The 21,677-nt window shown below is 50.7% G+C and overlaps 1 protein-coding gene across 1 annotated transcript; it reads left to right on the top strand.

Annotated features, from left to right (window-relative positions):
- The first annotated feature begins 21,051 nt into the window (after positions 1-21,051).
- On the top strand, positions 21,052-21,394 carry LOC102986123 (40S ribosomal protein S21-like). Its single transcript, XM_055081261.1, has one exon. It carries the CDS (start codon positions 21,091-21,093, stop codon positions 21,376-21,378), a length of 288 nt encoding a protein of 95 aa, XP_054937236.1. The 5' UTR covers positions 21,052-21,090; the 3' UTR covers positions 21,379-21,394.
- Positions 21,395-21,677: the final 283 nt, after the last annotated feature.

Here is a 21,677-nt window from a genome sequence, read left to right as displayed (position 1 = left end):
CTGGGTATCTTAACTCTGCTCCAGGGTCAAGTGCAAGGGTCATGGCAACTGACCTTGGAAGGCCCTTTCTTCTCCATACTCCAGGAGGGTACCCAACTCTCCCAGACCCTCCACTCCCACCAGCCTCTACTCTTTTTTCTCTCCTTCCTTATCACTAAATTACACTATTGCACACTCAAATGATCTTTTCCTGCTTGCCCTGCCCCTCTCTGAGAGCTACCCATCCTTCGCGTCCCACCAGGAGTCGCACCAACTCAAAAACCCCCAAACGCCACAGCACACGGGCATCACGCCTTTCTGAGAGCTGCTGTGGCCGCCACCACCTGGAATGTTGTTTTTTGTTCTGCCACTGCTTTGCGTCATCACTCAACCCTTCCCCGTGGCAATGTCCTGCTCATCTGGGTCCTAAACTCTCTGGAGGTAAAAACAATTTAATTTTATTGTTACCAACAAAAGTCAATATCACCAACAAACTTTTGTACAGTTCTAAGTGCCAAATAAATAGTATGTAAACCAATGAACATTTGTTCATCGAACGATGTCAGTTAACTGGCCTCTCTCTGCCAGGCTCAGGGTTTTTGGCTGAGATCCAAGGGCTCCCTTTAACTTAGAACTTTCCCTTTAACCTTCACCTGCTGGAGAAAAACTTTGTTGCTTTTTCACGGAGCCTGTTGATCCCAGATCTGGGACAGTGAGGGAAACTGTATCAGCCCCAGGCAGGTATTTATGTGTGCAAGCAAAGCAAAGGAGTGGATGTTCATTTGCAAACTACTGAATAAATAGCTCATTAAGGGTAAATGGATTTCTACAATAGCTAGCATCTGATGCCTCACCTACATTGAGGGTCACAAGAAACAGTGAGGGGGTGCCTTCCTCCCCCCTCTTCATTTGGGGAAGCCATGCTCTGCTCCTAGAATGTGAGCTCTTTGGGAACAGAACCCCGGTCGGTCTGCCTCATTCACCACCGTGTCCACCCGCACAGATTACCCCTTGATGTGTGGGGGGAAGGCCTGAAATAATGAACAAATACGAGCACATTGAGAACCCTGGAGGATGTCCACAGCCTTCTGGCTGACAGCCTCTGCCTCATGGTGGCTCTCACGGGGCTTCTCCTGAGTAGTAGTGGGGGGACGGAAGACGGGCTGCTCTTAGGCAGAGCCACACCACACTGTTCTTATCCCTTTAGATCAGGAGCTCCTTGAGGTCTGGGACTGCTTCTTCCTCATCGTTGAGGCCTCAGTGTCGAAAGTGGCCCAGAGAAGGTGTCCAGTGGAAGATGTTAACTGGATGAATGAGGGCTCTAGGACCTGACACACGGGGCCATTCTTTCAATGGCGTTAAACCATGTGGGAAAACATCCCATCTGTCAGGCCTCACTGCTCTGGTGGAGGAGGCGTTCTATAACCAGGCCCAGGGACATAATTATCTTTGGCTCTAGAAGATATTCAATTCAACACTCTTGGCCATCACAGGAACTGGACTGAGGTGGGCTGAGATGCAACAAGACAGATTAAATTCCACAAAGCTGCCTTATTTTTTTAAGGTTCTCCCTTCCTCTTTCTCTCTCTCCCCACTCTGTGTCATAGTACTATAATACTTCAGCTCGCCACGTTGGGGTAAACAGTGACTGCTTTCACGTATACCTCTTTGGCATTTCTGCTGGGAAGCACTCTCAAAAGAGATGTCTCTCCAGCTCACCTCCTCCCTCCCCTTCTTCCTTAATCTGCTACCTATTTGCGTGCAAAGCCTAAACTAGGCTGATTTATTTATTCATTTACTTATTCACTTATTATTTAGGATTGGAGGTTCAGATATCATTAATAAACAGAAACGGCAAGTTTGATTTGTATGCCTGTCTGTCCTAAAAGTAGCAACAAGTGTTTGCAAAAAGACCAATGCTTTGTTCAGTACAGATGTGGATTTGTCCCTATTGTATGCTTTTACAAAATAAGTGGATAGTTCTAAAGTCAAAAGAAAAAGTTCACTGGGTTACCTCCTCAGTGAACCTCAGCCACCCAGCCTGGGAGCAGTGTGTGGATGGATTCCATAGGACATACTCCAGATGGTTCCCGAACTACTAGAACATGTCAGGTGAGCCCCTCGATGTACTAGGTGGTGTGTTGGAACACATGCACACACACACACACACACACACACACACTATTTCATTTCAGCCCACAACAGATTAGGGTGTGATCTGTAACTCCCTGTGTACAGGTGTGAAAGCTGAGGCCAGGGGCTCACAAATCCTAAGAGGCTAATATTTAAACGCTAATGAACTGGCTCACGTCCCAGAGTCTCTTTCCTCCTCACCTTGGAGATGTGAGATGAAGAGGAGGTCATTTCTGAGTATGTGGAAGTCAAGACAGGACAAGGCCAAAGTAAAGAACACAAACAAGTCCATCACTTTAGGAAATGTCATTTCTGGTACAGCTAGTCCACATGGAGGAAGATGGAATTTTTTCAACGCGAGAAATCTTTAGGAACATTCGGACTGTGACCTGTGAACCACTTGGGGAGCTAGTGAAAATGACATTTAACCAGCTGTTCTGCAACCTGATTCCCCTCTTCCATGGAGCCTGATGAAGCCACAGGTTCCGGGGATTTGGACAACTTTGGGCCGTGATCTGCCCTGGCAGCAGGAGGGTGAAGGGCAGAGGAGACCACACCTGGGGGAGGTGAGTGAAGACTGGCTGTCAGGAAGCCCTGCCCAGACGGGAAGGAGGCAGTGTGGAGGTGGCCCAGGCCCCATTTAACAAGCTCTACCTGGTGCCCTGGGCTGTGGAGGAGGGCAGAGAGGAGCACATGGGGCCAGGGAGGGGCTGCAGGCAGGGGGGAGGGAGGGAGTCCAGAGGGAGGAGGGGGCAGGAAATTCGAGGGGTGGGAGGTGGAGGGAAGGAGGGAGGGAGCCAATGGGGCCTGAGTTCGGATGGAGGCAGGGAAAGAGGAGCCAGCTGGATGCTGTTGGGAGGCTGAGTGGATGTCCCCAAAACAGAAGAGCTGGCCCCAAGTCCACCTGCAGCCATAGGCCCCGTGGTCACATTTAGGATGTCCTTATGTCCCCATCCCCGAGTTCCCCAACCCCCACGGACGAGGGTTCCGAACGGAGAGGGAGAGAGGCCACCTGGAGAATTCACCCCAATCAGCCCTCTGAACCACCCTACTTTGCCTTGTTGACCTCCAGCCGGTATGGGGGGTGCGGGTGGAAAAGGCACTTCACTGAGTGGACCTCGGACCAAGAGGAGCAGATAGGCATGGGGGAGGGTAAGGGACTGACCTTCCTGGGCAGTAGTCACCTCAGGGCCAGCATCGGGGTAGGTGGGTTTGCAGGTGTGGACGTACCTTGGGGATCCACTTCCACCCACTGAGGCCACACACGCTGGTTGAGGCTGGGACCAGGCCACTCAGGGTGGGAGGGCCGGACACTTCAGTGGGGGACTTGATCGTCTGCTGACCAACGTGCCCAGATATCACAGGCGTGGGCGCCGCGGGCACGATGCAATGGAGCCCTGGGGTGAGAGTCTTGTCTGCTCCAGTCCTGGGGTCCAGTGACTCCAATGATGGACAGCGGCCAGAGCTCAGCCAGGCAGTCAGGTCATCCTCACATCCAGTCCTCTGACCACTGGGCTCCATGGTCACATTCAGGATGTCCTCATGTCTCCGTCCCCTGACCACTGGACCCTGGGGTCACACCCAGGATGTCCTCACATCCCCATCCTCTGACCGCTGGCCCCCGAGGTCACACTCAGGACATCCTCACATCCAGTCAACTGACTACTGGACCCCAAGGTCACACTCAGAATGTCCTCATATCCCATCATCTGACCACTGGATGCCATGGTCACAGTCAAGATGCCCTCACATTCCCTGTAAGGGTCTGGTCCCCGCAGGCTATGGACCCCAAGTTCGGCAGTGCTGTCCCCGCAGAGGGCCTCCCTCTGGAGCTCGAGGCTTGCTGCCCTGCTGGGGTTTGGGCCTGTCAGCTCCGGGAGGTGGCTCCTCCCACACCCTCACAGGAGTGGGTGTTTCACGTCCAATCAGGGCTCAGAGTGTTTGAGGGCGAGCCTGAGGCTCCCGCGGGAAGAGACGCGAGAGGAGGTCTGAGGTGCCGCCGGAAACTGTTGGACTCAGAGGTCGTGGTGAGGACCCCCTGTCTGTCTGAATTCAGAGTCTCCTGGTGGGGCGGGGGTCTTGGGTGGTCCACTCTCCCCCAGGCCCCAGCTCCTCCTTCCTTGCCAGGCCCCAGCGGCTGGAGGGGCAGCAGGAGGGGCTGGAGGGTCGGGGCCGCGGGGGAAGCGTCCACTCGCAGACTCCCGTGTCCGCCACACAGAGGGTGGGAGCCCCGCTGGGTCAGAGCCCTGAGCTCGCAGGAACCCCTGGACTGCAGCTCCCGGAGCTGTAAAAAGCCCACCATCTCCCGTGCCGCTGGCCGAGTAGGCAGGTCAGGTTGGGGTTGGGGAAGAACTTGTTGACTGAGGTCTCCTGTCCTGTCCTTATGCTGTGGCAACAGGGCCATCAGGGCGAGTCGGTACACGTGAGCGTTTGGGGGGCCCAGTGAGCATTTGGGGGGCCGGTGAGAATTCAGGAGACCCAGTGAGCATTCGGGGAGACGAGCATTTGGGAGCCTACAGAGCACTTGGGGGGCCTGGAGAATGTTTGGGGAGCCCACTGAGTGTATGAGGAGCCCAGCTAGCATTTGGGGGGCCTGGAGAGTGTTTGGGGAGCCCAGCGAGCCCTGGGGGGGCCTAGTGAGTGTTCAGGGGCCTGGTGAGCTTTTAGAGAGCCCAGCAAGCATTTGAGGAGCCCTCTGAGCGTTCAGGGCTGGGGGAGGAGGAGAACAGGAATGTCAGGTGGGTTTGCCGGCTGTGTGCACATCCATCCGTTCATTCGTCTGAGAACTATTTCCTGAGTGTCTACTGTGTGTGTCGCCACCTGCAGATGTGCATGGGGACGGAAGAAGCCTGCCTGCATAGTCACAGGTAGGTGGCTAAGGTGTCTCACCTGGCCAGGGTGGCTCAGTGGGACTGGAGCCTTAACGTATCCTAAACCTGTGTGTTTTGTGAAGCCCTCTCCTAGTGCTCACCTGAGCCCCATGTTGACTGAGAAGGCGAGGGGTGGAGTGGATCCAGCTGAGGAAGTGCTCAGTGGGGAAGGCTTCAGGGTGCGCAGGTGCACGCGGCTTACTCCCAAGGGTGCTGTCCCAGGGCTCGAGGTTGGAGCTGCACCTGGGGAGTGGGGATCGCCTGGGCGGTTCTGGGTTTGCCCTAGTGCTGAGCACACCTGAACCTGTACTTGGAAACCAGAAAGCGGGGTCTGCTGTCAAGGGAGAGGACGAGTGACCCACACCTGTGCACCTGGGAGGAGGCGAGTGCCTGGCAAGTACAGGATTGGTGTCCACGGTGGTGGGACGATTTTCCCCTCACCATGGATGAACCCACCACCATCTCAGATGAGGGCAAATGGGAGGGTGAGGGACTTGTTACAAAGTGATCCAGATTGTGATGAAACAGACATGGGGACAGGAGTGGACAGGACACTCTTAGTGTCATGTGACTTGTGTTTGGGGCACAGGTCTCCTCTGTGATGGGGATGCAGACGCACACCCACAGGTGTCCCCACAATGGTGACACAGACACACCAACAGGTGCCCTACGTGATGGGGGACACACATCCACAGGTGCCTCTATACCACTCACACCTGGGTCCTGCAATAAGTGTTTTGCTCTATGTCACCTTTGCAGTGACTTTTATTTCAAAAGAATTATTGCAAGGAGGAAGGGGGACTATTACAAGGGGATGAGAGTATACCACTAGGGGGAGGGACTACTACAATAGAGGGGGGACTGTGACAGTAGAGGGGGGACTATTACAGGAGAGGAAGACTTACTCTACAGGGTGGACTGTTACTATAGAGAGGGGACTATGACAACAGAGGAGTATTATTACTCTATGGGAGGACTGTTACTGTAGTGATGAGATATAACAATTGAGGAGGACTATTACTATAAAGGGATACTGTTACTTTGGAGGGAGGATATAAAAACAGAGGAGGACTGTTGCTATAGAGGGGGGACTATGACAATAGGAATAACTCCCGACAAAGTCTGCAGGCCTCTAGAGAGTTGGAGCAAAGGAGGTTTCTCCATGGAGACAAGTAAACACAAATATAAAGAGGCCCAGGCATGGGGTTGGCGAGAAAGGTGGCCTGATGGCACATGGATCAGAGGCCCCGACTCAGGAGGTGCCCTGAGCGGGGCTTCCACCCAGGGGGCGGGCAATGGCCACATTTCGGGGAGGAGGGGAACGCGTGGGTAACCAGCCCTTCTTCTGACTGATCCCCGGGAAGGAGCAGGTCAGCTCCTGGCTGATAAGCCCAGGGAGGGACTGGGTCTGTGTGGCCTGGTCAGGAAACAGGCTCCTTAGTCTCAGCTGAGTCTTTGTGGGGAAGGGTCTTCGCCGGAAGTCATTGCCCAGACACAGAAGGTGAGGGGGTTTGGACCCTCAGTCACCTTTAACGTTGTCGAGAGGGCCTTTGTCCCTCTCAGAGGTGGGCAAGCCAAGGCACAGAGGCTCAAGAGCAAGTTCAGGGTCCAGGCAGGGAGACAGGTAAAGACCCAGGGTCTGCAGTGGAGGGAGGCTTCTGAACCACCAAGTCCTCAGCATGTTTGGGAGACACAGCTCCGCTCACCAATCAGTTTCTGCCTCCTTGGAAATGGGTGATGGTGGTTAAAGCAGGACTCCCTTCAGTGTTGGGGTAATGTGTGCTCAGTACCCAGTAAGCAAGTTTCCAGTGTCTTAACCCCATCCCACCCCCAAGGACTCTCGGCCTGTGAGGAGAAGGAGGGAACACCCAGACCCTGGGCTGTGAGAGGAGGGAGGGGCACTCGGACCCTGAGCTGTGACAGGAGGGAGGGGACATTCCACAAACACAGGAGAGAAAACACCATTCACTCTGGAACCAGCGTGAAAGCATGGTGGGGCACACATCATGGGTGGCCCACTGAGAGGCTGCAGAGACGGAAGAGTCTCACCCTGCTCCGCCCATGTTCCTGGATAAAAAGTCACTGATTTTTTCATGAAGGAGATGGTTCTGTGTTTGGAGTCAGGCCTCTACTCCCAGGAGCCAGGAGATGGGCATTTCCTTCTCCATCACATTTCAGAGATATGCTCAGACCTGCAGGAAACATTCTGAGCTGTGATAGTGTCAGAGGCGTGTTCAGCCTTTAAAAGATGTTCATACACTTCAAAGAGACAGAGAAGGAATCCCCATATTTTCTAAAGCAAATGTCTTAAGAAAGGGGAAGGGGAGGAGTCTTCCCTTATTCTCAAGGGGGAATTAAGACACGAGGTTTTGAATTTAGATTTGCTCTTACACTGCCCAGCGTTGAGTCCCAGGTGGGCTGTGTAGGAACCGAGTTCCCCAGCCTGCTTTGTGAATTCATCTGCACTGTGGATGGGTGTTTTTTGTTCTGTCTCAATGTAGACGAGGCCCCAGGAATCATTTTACTTGGTCGAGGATTAAAATTGCAAAGCAATATGCTAGTAATGGAGCAATGACCACCAGCACTCCCACTTCTGGAACAGCTACGGCTGATATTAGTCACAGGCAGATTGACTAGGTGTGTGGCCCTGAGGATGCTGAACAGATCGGTGGGCCTAGGGGAGGTACGAGGTAGGTACAGGGAAGGGGGATCTCTCCACTTTCAGGTTCATGTTTTAGCTGGATTTTCTTGGAGGAACGCTGAATATTGTAGGTAGAAGTGTCTGTGTGCCTATAAGGTACGGGGGTGACCTTAAAGGTAGGGGCTCCTGTGACTGTATCTGGGGGTGACGTTTGTTCATTCACTCAACAAACTCGTGGTTGGGGTCAAGGAGTATGTGTCAAGGGCCTGCAGTGCAAGTGTCAGGCGAGCTCCCTATTGGGAGTGACTCTGGAATTTCTCTGGCAAAGGGGCTGGGGTCCCTGTGGACCCCCTGCTGGGTCACTGCCCTTTCCTTCTTTCATTTGTTCACTCCTTCATTCACTCAGGCCTGAGTGAGGCTGAGGTCTCTTAAGGTGATCCTCCCTCCTGCAGCGATGGTGCCCAGATGCAGATGTGCTAAAGCACAGCATCCTTGTCTGGTTCTCTTGTGAGAACCACGCCTGGCTTCACCACAGCCGTAACTGTGGACCTGCCGGTTGGACACGCTGTGTTCCTCCTCCCCCGTCTCGTAGGAGCTCTGCCCGCTGCCCTCACTGACAACCCGAGTGTGCAAAATGGCTGTGTTTATCCAATTCGGCAAGTCGTGGGATTGAGGTGAAAGTCTAGAAAATCCATACCCCTGGACACTTATGTCTTGGGTGCAAGTCCAGCTGATGTTTCAGGGACCAAGTTCCATCAGGGGTGGTGACAGGGTCAAGGGCAGGGGAATGCTGGCCAATGTTCAGGACCTGGCTCTCCAGGGAAAAGAACCAGCATGTGTGCATAGTTTAAAAGCTGATGTGAAGGACAGTGGTACACAGATAACAAAGATGATAATATGCCGATATCATGTAATAACAGATAACACACAATCCTCTATTGTGAACGGGCTCCCCCAAAAGGTGCGTGTATGGGCATATATGTTTATTAGCTAAACTGATACACAGGCTGTATAGTACACAATTCACAAAATATACTAGTAGACAGGACTCTGGTGTAGATTCCAGAGAACCTGGGGCCTCACGGATGCTTTTGTGGATGTTTGCTCAGCTCCCATTTCCCAGCCACGCGTGGTCCCCCAGTTGACACACGAGAGTGGTCCTGACGTCAAAAACATTCCTTGGTATTTTCTTGTAATTAAGGAATAAGACTACGAACCCAATTGAGCTGAACCTCATTTTTTCCTTCGTGATGTCAACAGCCTCTACTGAATCGCATCCTGGGTTTCGGATGTGGAAGAATAGTCTTTCTGTCACTACAGTGCAGCACCGCAGACACACACCTGTGCATCTGGTCTGCACAAGTCACACTTTCCCCTTCACTTTCTAAGTCTAGACCATCAACAAAACAATCAACCAAGACTGTGGCATTTGTGGCATTTGCCATTTCTGTGGTGTAGATACTCCCACGGTGGCCAGTTTCAAGTTTCCAATGTGATGTTCCTGAGGGCGGAGTTGGGAAGCACCCCAGCGAGCGTTTCCACCACACACACTGTGGGTGGGAGGGGGTGAGAGCCAGAGCAGAGACAGCAGTAGATGCATTACGTAGCCAGTGAAGTCTACAGTGATAGTGGGAGTTTTTAGAATTTGCTGCCTTTATTCTTCATATAGTGTATTCAATTGTAGGGTAAGTTAATTTCTAACACTAGCTGTGTTTAACAACCCGCTCATGCCATTCTTGAAGATTCCAATATGGCTTTCACGATGGGTGGCAGCCACTTCCAGTGCCCTCTCCCCTTCCGGGTTCAGTGCCTGGAACCCAGAAGTTAAACTGAGAAAAAAAAGACTAACAGGAGAATGAAAGATCACATGACATATGTCCATGTGGAAGGTTATGAATGTTACCCAAGGGGCAGTGAGAATTGAGGACTTAAATACCATCTTGGACTGAACAAAGGAAAGGGGTTTGGGGAGAGTAAGTTATGGAAAGGCAGCCAGGAAAGCCCGGGGAACAAGGGTGTTTAGTGGCGTTTGTGATGCAGATTCAAGTCGGTGCTGTGTCCATTGATGAGAATTGTTAAGATGCCTCCTCTTCCAGCTATGGGAGAAGGAGAGGTCGCTACAAGTGGGCATTTCCTTTATAAAGGTGAATTTCATCTACGGAGAAAAGCTTGTGCCCTGTTCTTTTTTTTTTTTTTTTTTTTTTTAACATCTTTATTGGATGTGCCCTGTTCTTTTTCTTTTTTTTTTTAACATCTTTATTGGATGTGCCCTGTTCTTTTTTTTTTTTTAACATCTTTATTGGATGTGCCCTGTTCTTAAAGCTTTTCCTGCATCTGCTGGTTTTCAGTGGCCTTCCACTCATAGTGATCCTTATGTCAAATGGGCACATTTTGGGTTGTTGAGTTCTGGTTTCCTTCATTTGAAACTCAGTGGTTTTCCCTTAAAAAGCAAAATGAGGAATCCCTGTGAGATCCCAGGAGTCACCTGAGCCCCTTGGTGTGGAATCATTGAGACCTGGCCCAGCTGGAATAGGATCTAGGAGGGTCAGTACTCCATTTGGCTGCGAAGGGGGTGTGACAGGGTGGGTGGTTGGGAGGGGTGCAGACCCACCCCTGTTCTCCTAATAAGGACAGCAGAGGTGTGTGTCCCTATGTCAGAGCTGACCACACTCCCACATGGGGGCCCTGTGGTGCAGTCATCCCACACTGCGGAGTCCTCAGGGTGGGGTTGGGGGTCTGAGCCCTGGCCTGAGACCTGTGTCGGGGAATGTGTGGGCCATCGTAGCTGGGTGGCACCAGGATGCAATCACTCCCATGTGTGCTGCGTGGCAGAGTCTAGCTCCAGCCACCTGGACACCTGCTGTCTGAGTGTCACATGCCCCCAGTGGTCTGTGGTTCCATGCTCACTTCTAGGGGGTGGGCATTTATGAGACAGGGCGTGAGCTGAGAGAGCCACAGGACAGGCTGTGAGGGAAGATGGAGGCGGGGTGCTAGTTGAGTATCTCTCATAGATGGGGAGAGGTGTGGTCTCTGTTGCTGCTGAGGCAGAGCAAGAACCAACGGGGGGTTGGCTGTTGGTGTGCTCAGTGCCGTGTAGGGGTGGAAAAACTTTTCCTCTACCCGCTTAGGTTCTGTACCCCAGGGATCAGCAAATTAAACTGACAAACGACAGATGAACAGGAGCAAAAGGTTTATTATGTCTGTGTACAGAGCCCTTCACAAAAAAGAAGTGGAGACCCAAAGAGACAGACTTAAAGACTTATATGCCATTTTAACCAAGTGTGATAAGTTAGTAGAGTAGTGACAAGACAAAGGAAAACAGGTTTCAGCTTCCAATGGCAGTAAGTTGTGGGACGGTAAATAAATGGGAAATAATGGAAGACAAAGATGATTTAGTGAGGTTTGTTCCGCAGACTGAAGTCGGAACCTTCTCAGATGATAAGATTTCTTCTCCCCTTCCTGGTTCAGGAGAGGGAGGGGGACATCCTCACAAAGGGATAAGGCAGGTGGGGAAGGGCAGAGTTTTTCTTTTCGCTGCTTCTCAATTGCCTTTGGCTCAAAATGACCCTTATGCCAAAGTGGTATGTTTGGGCTGGCAAATTCTGATCCTCTTCAGCTATGTACAGAGAGTTTCTAACAGCTGGAGATGGTCCTGGTGCATGGGCCTCCTCCAGACTAGCGGGAACTCTTCCCCCTCAGAGGAGAGGGTCCAAAATGTCGGGGTGATGACCAACACACTGCATGGTTATCGTGAACCTCAGTTCTGAGCTCCTCACACGCTTTAGCTCACGGGATCCACCCTCCAACCCTGTGAGATGGGCACTATTACCAATCCCATTTTACAGGTGAGAAATCGAGGCATAGATGCTGGGGTAACTGGTGGAGCTCAGATGCAAACCCAGGTCTTCACCACTTCTCCATAGAGAATGGTGTCTGAGTTTCCTGGGACTGCCATAACAAACACCACAGACTGGGTGGTTTAACAACAGACATTTATTGTCTCACGGGTTCTGGAGGCTAGAGCTCTGAGTTCGGGGGTGCGCAGAGTTGTTTCTCCTGAGGTCTCCCTCCTTGGCGTGTAGACAGACATCTTCTCTTCCTCCTATGTCCTCTTTCAATTAGAACCTGAGCCAGACGGTGATTAAAGCAGCAAAAACAGATATTATTCAGGAGCTATTGCAATGGGGGAAAAGAAGCCCCTGTATAGAACCAGACTCCATCCTGAATTCCCCGCGGGCAAGCGGTTTACAATTGATAAGCAGAATGAAGGGGTCACGACAGACACTTGCTAAGAGTAGACATCAGGGGTCAGCGGGGATTCTGACTAAACTGACCTACCAGAATCCTTGCGATCAGGCATTACCTTGGGGAGGTGGGGGATGAGGAACCGATCAGATATCTGGGGTGACCAGATATCGAGGGAGGGTCCTCTGCAGAGGAGGAAAGAACATCTTTTCCTCTGCCCCTTCTCTGGCTGGGGCCCCATGCACAAGACTGGCCAAGGGCAGATCAACAAGAGAAAGACACAGTCAAGTTCATTGGGATGATGTTGGTTCACAGAAGCATTCATGGTGTCACACATACGCACGGGGGCAACCGGTGATGGTCACCCCAAGGGTGAATAGAACTTGGGCTGGTCACCCATCTTGGACTGTTCAAAGAAAGAGGTTTGGGCTTCTTTTCAGGGGAGTAAGTTACAGAAGGGCAGCCAGGAAACCATGGTGAACAAGGGTGTTTAGTGAGGTTTGTTCAGTGGGCATCTCCTCTGTAAATGTGAATCTCCTCTGCAGGAGGAAAGCTTGTGCCCTGATCTAGAGCTTTTCTTACATCTTCTGGTTCTCAGTAGCCTTTAGATCAAAGTTACCCACATGCCAAAGAAGCACATTCTGGGGTGGTGTGTTCTGGTGCCGTCATTTCTCCACGGACTCAGCAGGATTCCTGCTGAGACTCAGCTGTGCAGGCCCAGCAAGGATGGGACCAAGGTTGAAGCCAGGGATGGGACCCGGGTGAGATATGCTTGAGGAGAGTCTTGGTCACCTCGTGTGGTCCTGGGTGTGCACCTTGTGTCTCTGTGTCCTGATATCCTCTTCTGATAAGAACGCCAGTCCTATGGGATCTGTTATTTCAGAGTGAAGGGGGATTGTGTATCCCCCAGGGAAAGAGACATCCACATCTTGACCCCAGGGCCTCAGGACGTGACCTCATTTGGAAGTAGGACCTGGTTTTGTTAGTAGGTAATACAAGGTCATTAGGGTGGCCCTAATCCTGTGTGACTGTATCCTTATAAGATGAGGGGAGACACACAGAGGAGAAGCCACATGAAGACGGAGACGGGTGGGAGGGACGCAACGATAAGTCCAGGGACTCTTGGAGCCCCCCGAAGCTGGGAGAGGCCGGAAGGACCCTCCCCTGGAGCCTCAGTCCTTTCCAAATAGACAGTCGCCATGAGTGGGCCTGAAATAAAGGTGATGCCATGACCCCTGACCCTTCTGTGTTCCCCGCATGGTGCCCTGGGGACAGCTCTCACAGGATGCTGACCAGCGAGGTATTTGCACATGAGACCATAGGGCGCTGGCCCCCTAAACATGCAGGCCCATCTTGCCCTTCCTCCTGGGATCTGGTCACATGGAGTGTCTGTGCAGCAGGTAGGGCTGGGCTTTCGTCCTCTGCACAGGACCTCTGGGTGTTGGTTAAAAGTGCAGGTTATGCCCCAAGAATAATGGAAGGTAAACTTCTCATTGGCCCTATGCAGTGTGGGCAGGGAGTCATAATTAATTATAGAGTTAAAAGCAGAGGGAGTGAATATTACTCAGCCATGAAAAGGAGTGAAGCACTGACACAGGCTATAACATGGATGAACCTCAAAAACATGATGCTCAGCGAGAGAAACCAGACACAAAAGGACAATTAGTGTGTTGCTCCATTTATACGAAACATCCAGAACAGGCAAATCTATAGAGACAGAAAGTGGATTAGTTATGTCGGGGCTGTGGGAAATGAGGGGTGACCTCTAAGGGGTGGGTGTTTGGAGGAGACAGTGGAAATGTTCTAAAATGGATTGTGTTGATGGTTGCACAACCCTGTGAATATATAAAACACTGCTGAGCTTTATACTTAAAATGGATGAATTGCATGGTATGGGAATTAAATCTCAGCGAAGTTATCAAAGGTGAAAACCTGGAGGCCTCCAGTTTTGTGGGGTCAGACAGAACCTGCATGTCTGAAAGCCCCATTACGTCCAACCAGGCAGTCTGGGGGCACCTCATGAAATTCTCCCCATGGCATCAGACACGTGGGCCCTAGCATGGTTAGACCTCAGCCAGTGAGGCTGGATTTTGTGGCCCCGCCGTCCTCTCTTAGAAACGGTGGCATCATCTCCGTAGCAGGAGGTGGGTCAGCTTGAACCCCGCTTCTTTCATCTGCACATTTCTTCTTTCTCTCCCAGCAATGGTGACAGCCGAACTGTGCCAGAGCTACCAAAGCAAGGGCGTCATGCACAGAATGAGCGAGAGGTTTGACCGGGAGGGGTGGGCTCCTCAGAGGCCGTGACCCAGGACTGAGGTCCCAGAGCCTCCTTCTGAGTGTCATGGCCCCAATGCCCCACTTACGGGAGTTGCCATCAGGCCTGATGGTTGAAGAAGCCACGGCATCGAGATTTCACTGGTAGAAACCATCCTCCTTTGCTTCCCTGGGAGAAGCAGGCCTCCGTCTACTTTGTTGGGGAGGCCCCCGTTCTTTATAAACAAAAATGATAAACTTTAATATTGAGAATTATGTTATATACATGTAAGGAATTCCCTGGTGGTCCAGTGGTTAGGACTTGCGCTTTCACTGCTGAGGGCACAGGTTCAATCCCTGGTCGGGGAACTAAGATTCCATAAGCCATGCGGTGTAGCCAAAAGAGAAAAAGAAAAAAAAAAGAATTTTGTTGTATATACATGTAAAGAATAATCATAAAGATCAAGGGATAGAACATGACGAGTGGGCACCCAGGAGTACCCTTCCCTTGTCAAGCCTCCTCCCCACGCTGAGGCAGCTGTTCTTCCAATCCTGTGACAGTAATCTTGTCCTCGGAGTTTACCCCCAGGCACACATCCATAAATAACGCAGCCCAGCTTTGCCTAGTTCCCAGCTCTGTACACAGGTTTACTGCGCATGTTGCTTTGTTGCTCATGGTGGCTCAACATTGTATCCATGAGATTCTTTCATCTTGTGGATATAGTTTTTTAAAATAATTTTTATAGTTTTTAATAACTTTAAATTAAAACATAATTGCTGTGGAATATTCCTTCGTATGATCGTGCATAGTTCATTTCTGTATCCAATTGTGATGGCCTTCAGGTTGGTTTTGGCTTTGGCTCCTGTGGCTATGTAGTTCGTGTCTGTGTCCTGGTGCGGTGCTCGTGGGTGTGTATTTAACTGGGCGCAGCACTGTGGGTCCCTGTGTGCACGGATTTCACTGTCTGAGGCCAGATTGTTTCAGAAGTGGGTGCATCCTGGCCATGTATTAGGCTTTCCATTGCTCCACATCCTGCTGATATTTGATACAGTGTCTTTAATGTTTGCTGGTCTGGTACGTGTATGCATAGTTTTCATTCCCTAGGTTATTAGTAAAGTTGTGCATCTTGTTGCATTCATGGACTATTTCCTGCTTGTTTGTTTTTTTAAAGAAGATGTTGGGGGTAAGAGTTTATTAATTAAGTTATTTATTTATGGCTGTGTTGGGTCTCCGTTTCTGTGCGAGGGCTTTCTCTAGTTGTGGCAAGTGGGGGCCACTCTTCATCACGGTGCGCGGGCCTCTCACTATCGTGGCCTCTCTTGTCGCGGAGCACAGGCTCCAGACGCGCAGGCCCAGTGGTTGTGGCTCACGGGCCTAGTTGCTCCGCGGCATGTGGGATCCTCCCAGACCAGGGCTCGAACCCGTGTCCCTTGCATTAGCAGGCAGATTCTCAACCACTGCGCCACCAGGGAAGCCCTTTCCTGTTGTTTTTTTTAAAAGTTTTAAAAATTGTGGTCAAATACACGTAACATAAAATTTACCATCTTAACCATTTAAGTGCACATTTCAAGGTCATGAAGTAATTCATACTGTTGTGTAGCCATGACCACCATCCATCTCCAAACTTTCATTTTGCAAAACTGAAACTGTTCCCATTAAACACACTAACTCCCCATTTCCCTCCCTCAGCCTCTGGAACCCACCATCCTACTTTCTGTCTCTATGGATCCGACTGCTCTAGGGGCCTTGTATGAATGGAATCAAACATCATTTGTTCTTTTGTGTCTGACTTACGTCACTGAGCATAATGCCCTCAAGGTTCATCCCTACTGCAGCCTGTGTCAGAACTGCCTTCCTTTTTAGGCTGAAGAACATTCCATTGTATGGATGGACCATGGTTTGTTTCTCCATGCATCTGTCAGTGGACACAAGTAATATGTACATTAATTTCTCACATCATAAATATTTGTGGAATAACTTCAGAAAGTCCTATGAATCAAAAGTTATTTACCATTAACTTTTTCTTAAACTTTTTATTTTGAAAAACATCAAAGCTAAGAAAAAGGGAAAAATACATATGAGCTTCACTCGTTTTCGGGAATTAATACTTTATAGTATTTACTTTATTCCCTTTGTGTGTGCTATGCCTCTGCATGTGCCTGTGTGTATACATGTGCTGCGCATGTGCATGTGTAGGGGCATCTGTGCATTTGCACACACACGTTAGTGTGTGCATGGGCATATGTGTGCTATGTATGCGTGTGCATGTGTGTTCATGTGCTAGTGTATGCATATATTTGTGCTGCGCACGTGCATACGTTACTGTGTGTGCCTGTGCACGCATGTGTGTACACCTGTGTGTGTTTGCCGGAACCACTTGCAAGTTGATTACAGGCTGAATTGGGCCCCAAATACATCAGCACACATCTGCTCAGACGATCCTGTGTAGCCAGGTAAAGGTCATGGATCTCGGGTATTTAAATGAATGGAGCAGAATGTCCTAACACAGAGTCTGTCTTCTGATTGCTGTAACTGTCTCAGTAAAGCCCTTCACACCTTCATTAAGTCCCATTCAGGGTCCACCTGAGGCCCCCGTTACATTCAGTCATCTGCCCCAGGTCCCCTTTAAGCTACAAGTCACAGTTGGAGAGCCCGGCCAGGGCCAGGGTGCACCCCTCCTGTTGCCCTGGCCTCCAGGGCCTGAACTTAGCTCCTGTGTTCCCATCTCTCAGTGTGGCCCCAACTTGGATGGGGCTAGCGCCTCTTTCCTGGGAGGGTCCCGACGCCCAGACAGGAGGGTTTATCCATTCGTTCTCCACTTGGATGGCCTCTGTGCCCCAACCTCTTCCTCCTGTTCTTCCTTCAGAGATAGCGAGGTACACGCTCTGGGCATCATCCCTGGTGCACGAAGCCACCTGACCAGGAGCCATCAGCCCTCCCTGCTGCAGGGAAGCAGGACCTGAGTGTGGCGCTCTCGGCTGCCCTGAATGTGCTCCACCTGAAATCAGATGGCGGGATGGACTGTCCTGCCTGGGCTTCCAGTGCGGCTGCCTCCTGATAGGAGCCCGGGGCACTGGAATCTGGCCACTGCTTGTCTGTCCTTGCAGGAGACTGGGCCACACTACAAGAAGTTCCTGGCTTACTCCAGGATCCTGGCCATCACGTGGCCAGAGAAATTGGTATCGTTTTTGTTTCACACGTTGAAATGTTTGATGACAGAAAGATTTTGTTCAGTTTCCTGATGTGGGTGAAGTGTGGAGTCTGACGTTTTCCAAGATATGTACATCCTGGTTCCCACAAGAGGGTGAGCCCCTGTCCAGAGATGAGAGACCCCATGTGTGTGACCTGTGCCTCCTGGGAGAGCAGCCCTAAGCTAGTCTAAAGCTGGCCAAGTTCTGTCTACACAGTGGATTTAGACCTTCCCGTGTTCTGTCTATACTGAGTATGCTTAGATCTGACCATATGCTGTCTGCAGTGAGAACATTTAGACCTGTGTTCTGTGTGCATTAGGACATGGAGACCTGGCTAGAGACTAGAGACCAGGCCTGGCCTCAGTCCTGGGAGCCTCAGGGCAGACGTGGAGACCTGGGTAGACACCAGGCCTGGCCTCAGTCCTGGGAGCTTCAGGGTGGACGTGGAGACCTGGGTAGAGACCAGGCCTGGCCTCAGTCCTGGGAGCCTCAGGGGGGATGTGGAGCTCTAGGTAGACATCAGGCCTGGCCTCAGTTCTGGGAAGCTCCATGCCTGTGTCTGAATGTCAGTGCTCAGATGTCTGGGGTCTGGAGCTGAGGCAGGCTTGTCTGGGTAACAGCCTCTGCTCTGAGTGTGGTTCATGGCCCTCCCCGGGGTCAGTGCTGTGGTAGGGGCCTTGGTCCTTACCCCTGTGAGGTTCACCTTACCTGGGGCTCATGGAGACTCCTCAGGTGGGCTCTGTGGTAATTATTTCTAGTTCACCAGCACACACAGGGTGAGGAGAGAGGCAGGGTTACCTGGTGAGTTGATCGCTGGGCACGTGGGTCGCGGCTTAGGGCCAATGGGCAGCAGATGAGATGTGCCCCTGTGATCGCCTTCCAGCCGACCATCTCTGCTCAGCAGAGTCTGGACCTGCCCCTCCTCTTTCAGTGCTGCTGTCTCGTGAGTTTTCTCAACACCTCAGAGAGAGAAGCAAGGGCCAAGCCTGTCTGAACCAAGGTAGTATGTTCAACCTTAGCTTGAAAGTTTTAAAAACAATGAAAATCACATGGAACCCAAATGGAAAGAGGAGGGGACTGACTTCTCTGGGACTGGCGTGGGGGGAGGAGATGGGTCCTACACTTCTTTCTACAGTCCCAGGAGGGCCCGGGGACCCAGCTCCTTCCCACGTTGGGGGCCCAGCCAGCACAGCCATGGTGTCCTGACCAAGGGGACGTGTGACCCCAAGGTGTGGGGTCCGAGGAGGTAGGGTCACCCTGGTGAGTGTGGACGTGTGACCCCAGGTGCAGGGTCTGGGGTGGTGAGGTCACCCTGGAGACTGTGGTTGTGTGTCCCCAGGTGCGGGGTCGGGATCGTGTGGGTCTCACCCCATCTGTATGGGTCAGTCTCGTGTGCAGGGGGAGACCCCATATCTGCTCTTTGCCCGCAGTGTGTCTCGTCCCTTCTGAGATTTCTAACAACTTAATTGAGGGTGTTGCCCTGATTAACCTATGGACTCTTTTCTTCTCTTAATCTTGTCACGTTCATATGGAGACAGGAACCTTTGAGCGGGTTGCTGCTCCGTGTTCTGCTGAGTGACAACCCTTAGTGGTATCATATTAATATCACAGAATATCATATATCATATCTAAACCATGGGGATCACTGCTGTCTGGGTTCCCCTGGACACAGCTCAGGTAGCACAGACTAGGCCCCTAAGAATGGTCCCCCCACGTGCCATGTGAGGGTACAATGATGGCCCCAGAGGTGGAGGACGGTGCTTGGAATTGGAATCTCCAATTAACAAGACATCACTTTAAAAATTTATTTTAAGTGAAATAAAACACACATCACACACCCTTTACCATCATCACCATTTTAAGTGCACATTTCCAAGGCATCAGGTACATTCACCTTGTTGTGGAGCCATCACCACCATCCCTAGAACTTTTCATCTTGGAAAACCAAAATTCCACACCATGAAAGTCTCACTGCCCACCCCCTCCTGCAGCCCCAGCACCGCCGTCCACTTCGGTCCATGAGTTGTCGACTCTATGGCCCCCGTTTGAGTGGAATCCTGCAGTGTTTGCTGATGGGTCATTTTGGAAGAGCTGACTTTCAGTCTGAAGGTCTGCCTGTTTGCATCTGAAGAATCTGCATTTAGGGACAGGGTGTCCGGGGCACAGATGAGCTGGGACCTGACCAGTCGCCTGTGGGGCCCTCTGGTCCCGTCCCTTGAGCTGTGCCTCATCTGTGTCATGGCTGTCCCCGCTGGCACCCCTGGGATCCTGGTGTCTGAGTGAGATTCCTCTGGTGCCCTGCTCCCCTGCCCTCTTCCTGCCTGTTGGGGAGGGGGCTGCTTGCTGGGGGGTCTCTGCTTCTGCGGCAGGAAGGACCCTACGGGGCAGACCCGCAGTGTGGGGCATGATCCCAAGAGCATGGGGCCCTCATAGGACACAGCATCAGGGCCATGACTAGTGCTCGGACCACCTCATCACTGACACGGAATGTTCCCAAGATCCCGCTCAGGAGGGTGTGGTGGGTGGCCTGGGACCCCAGAGGCCCCATTCCTATCCTGGAGCTTGGAGAGCACATCCACCATGGGCTCTGAATTCACCCCACATCTCAGCCGTCTCCCTCTGTCCTGTCTTTGAACACAGGAAAACAACTTCTACTGATTATTGTCCACAGCATAGGCCTGGTCCTGTCGAGATTAGAGTTCTTTAATTTAGGTGCCCTGGGATAGCAGCTATTTTTAGGCCTAAAGAAGGTATAGCTCATGAGTGTAAAACATTTTCAGTTGAAACTAATATTCGATGACTAGCTCTATACTACTCGGTTGTTGACTTCTATTAGTCATAATTCTCCTGGTTTTAGATCTGATGTGGGAATTGTAGAAGAGTCAGAATTAAAATCTTCATAATCTGTGTATTCGTAGCTTCAGAATCATTGATGGCCCATAGTTTTTACGGCTAGGGAAGGGTTACTGATTTCATGTATCATGAAAAGGATTCATAGTGATGATAGGGCAATTATAATGATGGCTGATAAATGGTTCAAATTGTCTTGTGCATCTAGTGTACGTTTATGAGTCAGTTTAGTGGTCAGTATTAGTTAAGTTCTATTTTAAAAATGGATGTTAATGTGTGATCATGAAAATGTAAAAGTTCTTCCATGACAGGTAACGTTGCATCTTGAGAGCCTAGTTGAAATGGATGTACCATAGTGATATACAAGATTTTTGCCTATGATTTAACTTTGATGGAGTTACATAACTTATTTTTATCTCATTTATTGAGAAAGACATAATTGTCATGGTGTTGGCTTGAAACTGGTTGAAAAGAACTCGATTCCTTCCTTCCTTATTTTAAACTTACATAAGTAGAATCTTCAAACATAGGATATGGTGGACAGCATCCATTCTAGGTTAGTAGCTGTTACCCTACTGAGACTTCTCATTTGAATGCAAGAGCTTCTCAAATTATAAAGATTATTAGCATTACTGCTGTTAATGAGATGAATGAGCCTATAGATGAAAGATTTCATGTTGTGTGTGCATCCGCCTAAGTTGGAGTAATGTAGTGACATCCCTGAAAGGCCAAGAAAGTGCTGCGGGAAGAAGATCATATTTACTACTACAAATATAACGATGAAGAGAATTTTTGCTCATGTTGAGTTAAGTGTATAACCTGAGAATAGCGGAAATCAGTACATGAAGCCTCCTATAGCAGTGAACACTGCTGCTTTTCTTGTTCTGCGCTCATGCTCATCGTGGTGCCACCAGACGCTCCCTCAACATGCAGAACGGTGCCAGCGAGTTCATGGACCTGTACATGCTGCGGAAATGCTCCGCCAGCAACCGCGTCATCGGCGCCAAGGACCACGCGTCCATCCAGATGAACGTGGCCGAGGTTGACAAGGTGACAGGCAGGTTCAACGGCCAGTTTAAAACCTATGCTACCTGCGGGGCCATTCGCAGGATGGGTGAGTCAGATGACTCTATTCTCCGACTGGCCAAGGCAGACAGCATCTTCTCAAAGAACTTCTGCCTAGAGAGGAACCTGGATGTGGAATGTTTGTCATAAATAAATAGCGAACTCCCCCCCCAAAAAAAGTAGTGAACACTGCTCCCATTGACATTACATAATGGAAGTGTGCTACTTCATAGTGTGTACCATGGAGGACAATGTCCAGGGATGAATTAGCTAAGACCATTCCTGTTACACAACCTACTGTAAAAAGGAAAAGCCTAAAGCTCATAATAGAGTGGGAGATCATGTAATATTACCTCCATGAAGGGTTGCTAATCAGCTAAATACTTTTACTCCTGTCGGGATAGAAATAATTACTTTAGCTGATGTAAAGTATGTTCATGGGTTGACAT

The sequence above is a fragment of the Physeter macrocephalus genome, chromosome 20 (genome assembly GCF_002837175.3).
Source record: "Physeter macrocephalus isolate SW-GA chromosome 20, ASM283717v5, whole genome shotgun sequence".
NCBI lineage: Eukaryota > Metazoa > Chordata > Mammalia > Artiodactyla > Physeteridae > Physeter > Physeter macrocephalus.
The sequence above is the reverse complement of the archived record's forward strand: the minus strand, read 5'-3'. Positions and strand labels throughout refer to the sequence as shown.